The 13,023-nt window shown below is 38.0% G+C and overlaps 1 protein-coding gene across 1 annotated transcript in view; it reads right to left on the reverse strand.

The window, feature by feature from the left end:
- Nucleotides 1–1,692: 1,692 nt before the first annotated feature.
- NUS1 (NUS1 dehydrodolichyl diphosphate synthase subunit) overlaps nucleotides 1,693–13,023 on the reverse strand; it is a 28,553-nt gene continuing 17,222 nt past the window's right edge. The window contains exons 4-5 of the mRNA XM_082634113.1: nucleotides 9,213–9,312; nucleotides 1,693–4,517 (exon numbers count right to left, since the gene is read on the reverse strand). Coding sequence (XP_082490239.1) covers nucleotides 4,427–4,517; nucleotides 9,213–9,312 — 191 coding nt within the window. The 3' untranslated portion in view covers nucleotides 1,693–4,426. The remainder of the gene's footprint in view (nucleotides 4,518–9,212; nucleotides 9,313–13,023) is intronic.

The following is a 13,023-nucleotide window of genomic DNA, read 5'->3' on the forward strand; positions in this document are numbered from 1 at the left end:
TGTGACAAATAAAAATGTCTCCAGACATTAGCAAATGTCCACTGTCAGGCATAATCACTCCAGTTGAGTACAACTACACTGGATAAATGCTGCCAAACATCTCCAGTTAAGTACCTTCCACATTTTTATGTTCCATTTTCTAATTATCTGAAACCTAATTAAAATATAGGTTCCTCTCTGGGGAAAACAGTTGGTTACTATTACCATTACCCATCTACTTCACTAAATTTTGTACAAATAAGAAATTTAGTTGTTATGTACATCTACTACTGGGGAATAAAATGGCAAAATACACTTATCAAAATAAAGGAATAGTTCACAGAACCAAATGCATAAAAGATTTAGCAGTTGAAATCAATCATCAGAAAAGAAATATTAAATACTTTGTGCAAGTAGAACTATGCTGTTAGCACTCACCTAATTCTGATTTTATCATTTTGATCAGGCTTTCCTTCCCTGAGACAGATTTTTTTTCTTGTCCTCATAAAAGCAAGTTAAATTATTAATGCTAATGAAGGAAAGTGTAAACATGGTCAATAGCAGAGAATCCGAATAGTTTGATCTGGGAGGACATATAGTTTTTATTATTTTTGCAACCATCTGGATATGAACCCAGATGCTAAAATTAATTTATAGTACCTGAATCTCTAGAAGATGGAGGTAAGAGAGATGAGTATTAAATTACTTGAAGAATTTGGGCCAAGGTTAAATACTCATTAAGGACAACTGAATGTGGACTATAATTTTTTCCAAACATTTTCATGTGATGTAATTGTTTATATCCAGATACAATAACCAGATACAAAATAGAATGCAAGACTCAATTTATGGTTTGTAGTTTAAAAAGAATCTCTTTATTAAACCTGTTACAGTAGGATCTGCGTTTTAAAATATAAATACAAAAAAGTTCTAGGATTGTCACCAAAAATGTAATCAATGAGCGATGGTATTAGAAGTTATTTTCCTTTACATCTGCTTCTCTGAATTCTCTAATCTTTTTTTTTTTTAGAATGAATGTGTATTTTTTATTCAAGTCGCAAGCAAATTTTTTGCACTTCCCTTTTCGACTAATTTTATCACAGTTTATGTCGTATCGACTAGGATTCTTGGACAACTGCTGGCCGTATTCTTGTTTCCTGGGTTTTATTTCGAACTACCTTGAACTTTTCCTACACTAACTTTTGTTAAAGGCACTTCCTATTAACTAAATTTAAAAGGTGACCTTTGAGAAACAATTTCAGATAAAAATTATGCATAAAAAGCCAGCTATCTTATCATTAGATCCTCGAGTTAGAAAGTGAATACTCTATGCAACGTAAGACAAACCATAGCTCTTACCCTTCTACTTCCTGGTTTAACGAGAACGTCAAATTCCTTTTTAAAAGAGTACACATATACATTTTCAACTTGGTATTCCATATTCAGTAAAAAACTGTTCAGATTTTAATTACTGTGGAATTTTTACAATTTTACCAATGGCGAAGCTGAATTTTACCTCACTGTTACCTAGCAAAAAGCAAGTAACATTTTACGGTTCCAAATGTTTAATCTGGTAAAAATGAGAATATACTTCAATCAACAACTTACCATCCAAAAATATAGTATTGCTATCTTGTCATATGAGTTTCTCATTACATTTTTGCAGTCCCTACATGTTTAGAATGTAGCATTCACATAATACTATAGTCCATGAAAAGTGTATATTCTTTTATTGTTTTTGTTCATACATGTCGTTTCAACTTTCAATAGTAAAATTCAATAAATTTGATTCCTTAATCATAAAAACTTGCTTTACACATTATTTACATGTTGCCAAAGTCTACAGCCATACAAAACATCACAAGGATTTGACTCTATGCATGGTACCATCACACAGGAGGGAACTAATCAAGTAACATACATTCAAAGATTAAATTGTAGATGTGTACAGTGTATTTGGCACTGTTCATTAACATTATAACACATTCTTCTCTTAAGACAGGCATTATTAAGCCTTAGTCACAATCTACCAGAATTTGCTATTCACATCAAAACCAGCTTTCAAACTTTCTAACAGTAATCAGTGTTAAGAAACAAAACACAACCAGAATTGGGAATGGAATTCAAACCCTCCAACCTCTTGCTAAGCTCCAAGCTGCCATCCATAAGGTAGGTTTAACTTGATAATTTTTCCATTGTGGGCAGTGTCAAGAAGAAACAATTTAAAGACAATATTCTTCAAAACACATCAAGACAAACAACAAGTTTCTTTAAAGTTTTTATCAGTTCTTCTTGGGAGTGCAAAGGGACCACTGATAATGCATAGTAGATGATTTGGGCAGGAGTTACAGAATGACTGATGTCATTCAAATTGTGGAGACTGTACTAAAGTTTAACTCATGGGAAGGATCTGGAATGCCTATATCTGAAATCAGAATCCTCAGCAACTTGTTTTAAGGGTCTCTTCCTACTTAAGACTATAACAGACTCAGGTCACAGGTTACAGATTTACTGTAATGTGTAACACTACACTGCTGTGAAATATAAGGAGAAATAAAAATACAAAGACTCAACTATTAAACCTTTAGTGGCTTTGGCTATAACCCAGTGGATAATTTATTTGACTAACTTCATTTTAACAAATATTAAATCCCTTCACTTCGATCGGGCCCATTAAATTTAATTCATTAAAACCCTATATATTCCAGAATGTTTAAAAAAAACACATGTTTATAAAAGGCATAAATTCAGTCTTCAACTAAGGCCAAAAAGCCTCAATAGAACATGCATGACAGTACAGGGGAACAGAAATAAAAAATTCTCTGGTAAAGTTTAGAGATATGCTATAGCATCACACAAAACTTTTAGCAATAAATTAAGACTTAAAAAAAAAGTCTCACAATGTACAAAAGAACTACAATGTGCAAAGTAATGTCACTGAACCAAATTTAGTTTATAATCATTTTATTTCAAGTGTTTTTAAAATCATAAATGGGGTTTTGGAATCCAAAGTCAAAACATTTATTCTTCGTAGCCTCAGAATTTGGCAAGCAATTCCAGACCTTGCTTTCCAAATCCAGTCTTCTTTGCTATTTTTCAGACTCTGAGACCTAGTTTTTAAACTACTCCATTCTAAACATACAATTTTGGATAACGATTGTGCACTTGTTAATAAGATTCTTCTGAAAACAGCCCATCAAATATAAAGAATAATGGTTTCTGACCGAGTGTCAGCAGTGAGGGAAGAAAAACTAAACACCTATCAAAAAATCATTTCTTCATTTAAAAGGTAACAGAACCAGTGCTGTTCTCTGCCATGAAAGAGAACATGCAAAATTAAATTACTTTTGTAGACTTTGGTAATGTTTTATTACCTACACAGGCCTCAATCTTACTTAAAGATCATATTTTTATGCAAAGTCACCGTAAGGATTTATTAAGTAAAAATCCTGGGTACTAACATGGTCCTAAATGCACTATTCCAAAGAGGAACAGGTTACTTTTGAGGAAAAGAGCTGCCTTGGTAATTTCCCTCAAATGCTTATTTAAATAAACACAGTTAATGGAAATTTTTTAAACCAGCTTCGGGTACCATCTAGCCCACTGCCCACCAAACAGAAAAGGAGATCAAAACTGTCTTTCCTTATTCAGGAAAGTTTCACCTTTACTTTTAAGATTACAACCTTTTTCACCTTTTATGACTGCCTCATACAATATTTAAAATTTTTTAAATTCTGCATTTCAATGTTGTAAGAGTTCTTTTTCAAGTGATCTTCACAACCCAGAACACAGATAACAGAGCGACATTTTCAAGTCACACTGTTTGACAATAACGAAGAGATGAAAATGGACGGATGTCTGAAAATAGGTATTCCCTCTGCTCCAAAGGTGAGCAAACTTTTAACATGTGAACAACACAGAACTCCATTCCTCTGGAGATCCCTCAAACTCAGAATGCTTCCGTTTAATACGTCAATATACTATTCTTAAAAATTAAAGTTTGGTCACTTGCAAAGACTGAACAAAAGTTATTCCCCCCCCCAAAAACAACAACAAAACAGCTTTAATCACCCCTTTCTCTCCCCACAAAAAAGGGAAGTAGTTGGGGCTGAAGCCTGTAAATCTGAAATTTCAGCTCCTAAAACATCGCTGCTATTTGCTCAAAGGTGCAAGTCCATGTATTTCCTTCTCCAATACTTCCCCCATTTATAAGTTTATTTCCACACACGCATGCACACGCACACGCGCGTGCACACACACACTCACACACTCACACTCACTCACATGTACTCTTACTCTCAAGTAAGACACTTTTTTGTGTTTGTTGATAAATTATGAGGATTATGAACTAGGTGTGTACAGGGTTTCATAGGTGCTTTGTAAACATCAGAGTCACTTGAGTCCTTTTCTCCAAAAGCCTGAAATCAAATTACACAACCACGGATCACTACTTTCCCAGACGCTGTTCACAGGCTGCATATTGACAAAGGGCAGAGAAAAAGTCCTCATAACTGATGTTCAGGTGGGAAGGCAAAGAGCTGAAAAAAAAAAATAAAAGGAGAAAAAAAGCAATTAGATGATATGCTGTAATTTGGAGGGGGCACCAGACGGGTAATGACCAAAAAGATTAAGGACAGAAGAAAGTAAATTATAAGCCTAGAGTACGTCAAACTATTTCTACTAAATGATTGTTAAACTCATTGTGAAACAGTTCAAATAAAAAATAATTCCTCCTTCCACAAGAAGAGAAAAGCAACTTGTAGTGAGATGGAGATTCAGAACGTTTTTTTATTTCCAAGTTTCTAATTTTTATTTTTATTTTTTTTTCTTTTTGCGGTATGCGGGCCTCTCACTGTTGTGGCCTCCCCCGTTGCGGAGCACAGGCTCCGGATGCGCAGGCCCAGCGGCCATGGCTCACGGGCCCAGCCGCTCCGCGGCATATGGGATCCTCCCAGACCGGGGCACGAACCCGTATCCCCTGCATCGGCAGGCGGACTCTCAACCACTGCGCCACCAGGGAGGCCCTAATTTTTATTTTTGAGGCTCCCTAACAATCTTGCACCACCAGGCATCTAAGACATAAATGTCATCTGATAGATCTCATCTCCCTCCTTTGAAAAAACCTGTGTCTAAACCATGAATTTCTATACTACTCTTAAAGAACACAAGGCAAGATTCTGCTGATGAAATTTATTTAAATTTATTAAAACTGGTAGGTGAGGGCTTCCCTGGTGGCGCAGTGGTTGAGAGTCCGCCTGCCGTTGCAGGGGACACGGGTTCGTGCCCAGGTCCGGGAAGATCCCACATGCCGTGGAGTGGCTAGGCCCGTGAGCCGTGGCCGCTGAGACTGCGCGTCCAGAGCCTGTGCTCTGCAACGGGAGAGGCCACAACAGTGAGAGGCCCATGTACCGCAAAACAAACAAACAAACAAACAAAAACACAACTGGTAGGTGAGTCTACAAAAGACTAAAGCAAGCACGAAAGTGGCAAAGTACCATAAACGTTGCACTGGACTTCAGCCTTTCTGAAGGCAATCTACTTAGGATGATAAGACTTACCCTTTGCTCACACAGATCTATGGACCATTTGAACAAAAAATTTATACATTACATTTCTTTTATTTTTTTTTGAGATTTTAAAGGGATTTTTTTTAAGTATTTTAATTTTATTGGAGTATAGTTTATTTACAGTGTTGTGTTAGTTTCAGGTATATAGCAACGTGATTCAGTTAAACATATACATATAGTCATTCTGTTTTTTTTTTTTTTTTTTTTTTTGCAGTACGTGGGCCTCTCACTGTTGTGGCCTTTCCCGTTGCGGAGCACAGGCTCCGGAGGCACAGGCTCAGCTGCCAGGGCTCACGGGCTTAGCCGCTCCGCGGCATGTGGGATCTTCCTGGACCGGGGCATGAACCTGCATCCCCTGCATCAGCAGGCGGACTCTCAAGCACTGCGCCACCAGGGAAGCCCAGTCATTCTTTTTTAGATTCTTTTCTCATATAGGTTATCACAGAATATCAGGTAGAGTCCCCTGTGCTATATATACAGTAGGTCCTTGTTGGTTTACATTATATTTCTAATTCTAAGGATAAAGTGAAAATTACTAACAGACATAATTTACAATGAATTCATTGGAATGTTAGACCATTTTCAATTCTGACACTTATACTTTGGAATATTCTTTTATCCTCCAAGATGAAGGCACAGTGTAGGGCTAGAGAGATTCAGAATCTATTAAAGCATAAGTCCAGATTAATGCAAAACTGGAGAGCTAATAAAGGATCTCACTCAAATTTACTTCAAGAACTCGGCTTTGTCAGAGTAAAGCCAGTGTTACTTGAACAGTTTACAAAAGTCAGGCTGAATGCTGGCAGAGCAACACAGCATCCCCACATGATGATTACTGAAGCCATGTGGTGAGCAACCAATAAATGAACAATATTTATCTCCATCATTTTCGATTGCTCAAGGGGGCAACTACAATGTGAAGACAAGCTCTTTTAAGACAAAGTGAATATACAGTTAGAGGGTTTCCCCTTAAGTATTTTAAAGACTTAAAATAATTTTCAATAGTTAACATTAAAAAAATCTCTAATTTATACAGTTTTACTTTGATGTTTTGGACATTTCAAACAGTATCAGAGCCAAAATCCAGTCAAATTACAAGACTCACATTAAGAATTCTACAGTAACATGAACATAAGAAAAGGACTAAACAAACCTACCATAATGAATTCCTGCCTGACCCTGTGGTTCTCTTCAGCTATGTTTTCATTATCCTTCCTTTTCTTCCCTCGCCAGGTTTATTGAGATATAACTGACATATAATCTTTATCCTTCCTCTTACTGCTAAGAATTCTGAAATAAGCCTCCAGTTTCCCTCCATTTCCTTATCTCTCAATAATCTCTGCTATCAATCTTTTATCTTATTCACTCTACTGAAATGATATTCTCAAGGACAAATGTAACGACTTGCTTTTTGCTAAAAGCTTGCTGCCAATGTCTTCTTCAAACTACCCACTTTCCTAGGTTGTCTTCACTTTACCCCCTTTATCAACAGCCTCATCTCCTATCACTCCTCAAGAAGCACTTAGTGTCACTACCCCTCAGTGACTCAAAAGCAGTCTTGTTATTTCCTGGTCTGTCCCGTCAGGGCTCCAGTCTTCTTCTCTACATTGTGATTAAGACACCTTTCCTGTCATCACGGTGCTTACAGTCTGGTGGACAGAAGACAAATATAGAGCAAACCTCTAAATAACATTATACAGCTATAACAGACATATGTACAAAGATCTGTGGGAAAGCCTGTTAGGTGCCAGGATCTGATGCCCATGATCAGATTTAAATCCTCAACTCTGAATTAAAATGCCCATTTTACAAATATAGAGAAGTTTCAATAGCTTTCCAAAGTCATGTTACCAAGCTGCATAGCCAAGATTCAAACCAAGATCTACGTTCTAAGACATACTCTTCCTACCAAACCACTCCCAACCTCACAAAATATCACTGCTACCTTTCTTAGAGCCCACCTGAAAGGCACCTGAAATGACTTGGAAAACCCCTTGGGGTGGGGGGAGGAAGAGATAAGAGAAACACGTATCACCATAAAGAAACGCAGAGTTTGGAGATTTGGGTTCTAATTCCACTTTATTACAAGCCTGAGTAATGTCTCTTCCTCATTTTCCTGGCCTATGAAATGAGGAGGTGGTACCGGATGACCTACAGCCCTTTCTGACTCTAACGTGCTACGTGTTCTTTTCGTCTCCCTCCTGCCCCCAGCTTGAAGCATTTCATACAGGACCCCTTGGTACTGTTCTCTTCTATGAACACATTAGGGAAGTCCTCTATTCTCACAGGTTCAACTACTTCTACTTCCTAGGTACTGACAACTCCCAAAGATCCATCCTTAGCCTTGACATCTCATCCAAGCATCAATTCGACATCTTCATCTGCCCTCTTTTAAGTATTTCCATCTAAACAGACTCTGGCCTCAAAATCTTCTTATTCCTGAATTCAACATCTTCCCTTCAAAATCAATGGTCCCTTGACTTTCCCAGTTGTCTCAATAACACCACAATTCACCCAGTCACTTAGGCTTAAGAACTTAGGAATCATTTCATTTCTACTCTAGTTTTTACTGCAATTATTGAGAGTAAAGTGCTACGCCTGCAAGTATACTTGGTAATTAGTTCTCATGAGAAAGAAACTTTGTAGTATATTCCTCCTAAGACCCAGAATTTAAATATATTCTAAGGCTCCTAAGTCTCTCCTTTATTTTAAATCAGGGGTCTGCAATTACAGCCCAGGAGCCTGCCACCTGTTTTTTGTAAACAAGGTTTTATTAGAACACAGTCACACACATTTGTTGACATACTGTCCATGCTTGTTTAGCTATACTAGCAAGTGTTTAGTGGCAACAGAGAAGAGCAGTTCCAAGAGACTATATAGCCCCCAAGGCCTAAAATATTTACCCTCTGGCCCTTTATACAAAAAGTTTGCCAAATAAGCAGTTACATTCTCATCAACGTATTCTCCCATAAATTACAGGCATGGCCTCGTCACTTGTCTTTTTACCTCACCCTTGCCCAAACCCAATCTACTCTAGTACATAGCTGCCCAACAAATCTTCCAGAAGCACCATTCCCACATTACCCACAGGCTCGTCAACTTCCTACTGCCTCTCTAAACAGTTATACACATTCCTTATGCTGATATTTAAAGCATTCCCAATGTCAACACCCCCAAATAATTTGATTTCACCTTATACTGCTTTCTAACACTAACTCTCTGTGCTGGTGTGGCCAGTTCCCTATTTCTTTCAAACGTGATGTTCACGCCCTTCCCCTCCCCCCCAGCTTTTCTTTTTTTTTTTCCCTTGCTCACCCCCTACACTTCCCACCTTTTCTTTAATTACAAAAATTCTACCCATTTTATATACCCTGGATCAAGTCACATCTTTTCTGTGGAATCAACAACTCTGGCCCACAGCTTTCTCTCTCACTCCTGATCTCCTACGATGATTAGTTTCAATACCAAACATTTGCACAACCACATGCTCTCTTGTGTCTGAGCCATTGATACAGGTTTTTATTTGACCACTGATACGGTCAAATACCTGAGGGAAAGGATCCAGTATTATAATTCTTTGGGAATTCCCACCACATCTAGCACGGTGCTGGGTTCAAGAAACTCTTGCTGGATCGAACCAAAGTCAGTACACTTTTAATTACTTACACAATCTCAGTCAACCTGATGTGCCAGGGAAGAAAGCCTAGTGTGCTGTCCACAGGACCAAACTTCAATACTAAATCAGGATCAGGGAAACCATTTGAACCTTGGAAAGATAAAAAGACACATGAACTTAATACACATTGCTTACCAAAAAACGACCAATGGCAAAATCTGTTCATCAAATTGGTTTCTTATGCTTTATGTATCTGTTCTCTTCAGAAGCTTTATTTGTATGTTTCCATACCCCTATTCCACGGCCCAACATATACTTTTATACCTATGTTATTTCCAAATGTGGAAGTTTTCTCTAAAGGCCATTTAACTGGATTGATTACCTGATAAGGAGAGGTAACACAACTCCCACCCTAAACCCTACAAGTAGCCCCCAAATCCCATCTATCTTTCAAGACTCAACTTAAGTGTTGTCTTCACATCCTGGGACCCTCACTGCTTTAAGGACTTAATATTTATTCTGGCCACAGAACTAAATAACTTCAGAGATGAAAAGAAACTTAAAACGTTATCTACTCTCCTTCCTTCCCCATGCTCTGATTTTACAGAGCAAGACCAACTCCAGAGAGACCAACTTCTAGCTATATAGTACAAATGTTCTCAGTATTCCCCAGAGCCCAAGCTCCCTAGGAGGGGAAAAGGAGACTGTACACCTGCCTCAACCAAGTTCTGGCCATTTTTTGCTTCACAGACTGGTTTCCATATAAGATCTGGCTTGAGAGAAAAATGGGATAGAAATATTTCAACTGCTTAAAAATAAAGTAAAATAAATCTTAAAATAAAGAATCACTGGTATAACAGACAAGATGCTTTAATCCAAGAGACCCAGGTTTTAACAGCTTCTAATAACCTCAGTTCAGCCACTAACTTTCTGGTCACACAGTCTCTCCAGGGCTTAGTTCCTCATTTGTTAAATAAGGAGACTGGATTAGACAGGTCCCTTGAGCAGTAATAAAGAATTATTTCCATAACAAAGTCCCTTTAAAAGTCTATGTTGGGCTTCCCTGGTGGCGCAGTGGTTGAGAGTCCGCCTGCCGATGCAGGGGACGCGGGTTCGTGCCCCGGTCTGGGAAGATCCCACATGCCGCGGAGCGGCTGGGCCTGTGAGCCATGGCCGCTGAGCCTGCGCGTCCAGAGCCTGTGCTCCGCAACGGGAGAGGCCACAACAGTGAGAGGCCCACGTACCACACACACAAAAAAAGTCTATGTTGGCAGAGTGAATAGACTAAGTAGAACACATACTCTTCTTCCTGCTAAAAAAGCAAATCCTCTTTAGTACACACACAACGAAAAGGCAAGAAGGGACTTCTGGCTAATAGTGGTGTTAAGAGGGTGACGAATCCTCTCCAAAGATAACATGTATTAAACTGGACAAAACCAACCACTTAAGAGCACTGGATATTAACCAGAGCAGATGACTATTCTTTAAAAAAACAAAACACCAGCTAGAGCTTCAGGTAAGAACTGTAGGTCTTTTGGTCTTCCTGCCTGGGAATGCTCCCAACCCCCATGTCTCTATCTCCATCAACTGAAGGAAACAGTAGTTTTACCAGCAGGGGACTGACAGCAAAAGCTAGCAGATTTGCTGCTTGTAGCCAAAATATATGGACTCAATTTGGAGGTTGTGGGCAGGAGGGAGGGAGCAATGGTGAAAACCTATGGACTCAAAAGGAAACAAATGAGGAAAACCCACAGCTTTGTTACCCCGAGGTTGTAGCCCCCCATTAGGGCAAGCAGAACAATGGACAGAAATTTAACAAGGAGATGCTGGAAACACTGGTTCATTTAAGCTCTCCATATATCCAGGCTGACTAGGAAAATACCACATGCAAGGGAAGAAGGAGGGCAGGCAGGACAGGGTGGCAAGAAAGTCCAGTGAAAGGTAACAGCCAAGGAGACCTAAGAACTGACTTGAATGCACCCTCCAACATCACACAAAGATCTTGGAAGCCTTACAAATTTAAGGTGTTTGAGCACAACCAGTGTGCAAACCACTGTCTGACACATTAAACTATGCAGACACAGAATGCCAGGCTAAAGAATAAAATTAAAAATAGAAAAACTGAGCAGAGACAGCAGTAGTCATCTGTATTTATAGACAATATGATCCTGTATTTAGAAAATTCTAAGACTCTACAAAAACAACTACTAGAACTACTAAGTGAATTTCAGCAAAGCAGGATACAAAATCAGTATTAAAAAAACCAACCTGTATTTCCATATATTATCAACAAACAATCTGAAAATAAAGTTAAGAAAAAATCTCATTAACAGTAGCATCAAAAAGAATAAAAGCCTTAGGAATAAACTGAAAAAGGTAGAACTCTATACCCTGAAATTATAAAACATTGTTATGAGGAAAATTAGGACCCAAATAAATGGAGAGATATACTATGTTCATGGATCGGAAGATGAACATAGTGAAGACTGTGAAGATGGCAATTCTCCCCAAATTGAGCTACAGATTCAATTCAATCCCTATTAAAACAGTTTGTTTTTTTTAATTGACAAACTCATCTTAAAATGTATATGAAGATGTAAAGGACCCTGAATAGCTAAAACTTTGAAAAAGAAAATCAAAGTTGAAAGATTTACACTACTTGAATTTCAAAGTTTATTACGGTAGGCTATAGTAATCAAGACACTGCAGCATTTTAAGGACAGACAAAGAGACCAATGGAATAGAATAGAAAGTCCAGGAAAAAACTCAGAGATTCATGAAGAACTGATTTTCAATAAAGGAGCCACAGTAATTAAAGGAGGAAAACACAGTCGTTTCAACAAGTTGTAGTGGATAAATAACTGGTATCCCTTACCTCACATCATTCGCAAAAATTAAGTTAAAATGGCTTAGACTTAATATAATAGCTAAAGCTATAAAAATTCTAGAAGAAAACAAAGCAGTTGCTTCATATTGGCAATAAGAGTGGAGATTAATTGCAGCCACAAGGGAACTTTTGGGGGCGACAATACTGAGGGTTTGCTTCTGTCAGATTAATGAGTTAACTTAAGGATTATGTATATTTTTGTTTATCATGGGTCTAAAACCCCTGCAGTCAATACATGGTCTCCAAAGGCTATCTGAAGGACTACCTTTGGTCCCTGCATCACTTTTAGGACATCCTCAAAACTACTCTCTGGTTGGGGCCTTATAGGATCCAGGAAACAGTCAACACCCCAGTAACCTCTGCCTCGAGAACTCCTACAATGGTTTACGTGAAGCCTATTCATTCAGCCTGAATAGTTAGGCAATGACAGAGCAGAGAATAGGAAAGTAGGGTAAGAAGTGAATAGTCAATGAAACTAGGGAGTTAGTGAGACCAAGAGGCCAGAGAGGGACTGTGCTCTGTAATGGACATGTCAAAGCAGAAGAAACAAAGAACTAAGAGTTAAATAAATGACTGAGAATTAGAAAATGGATGATTAAAAAGTATTCACCTATGTGAATGAATGAAAAATATGTCTGAAATTGTATGGCTATAGAAGCTATCAACAGACATGAATTTGTTAGAAATATTGCCTTTCTTCAAAAGGATCAAGGATAATGTTAATAAGCAAAAAAGACCATAAAGTTAAGGCAAAAAGTTCCTAGGGAACTTTAGAGAGAATAAGCAAACTAAAGGCTTTTATAAACAATTGAAGAAAAACAGATAAAATATAATGTTACACTTGGTATAACGTGACAAATATAGTAGTAAAGTTGGTATAACATAAGAGAAGGAATACTAAAAAAGGAGTCACGGATGATAGCGGTATAATATTCTCGGGATTTTTTCCTAAATAGCTATTAAGTTCAAACTTA

This window comes from Mesoplodon mirus (genome assembly GCF_964341445.2).
Source record: "Mesoplodon mirus genome assembly, chromosome: 10".
Classification (NCBI taxonomy): domain Eukaryota; kingdom Metazoa; phylum Chordata; class Mammalia; order Artiodactyla; family Ziphiidae; genus Mesoplodon; species Mesoplodon mirus.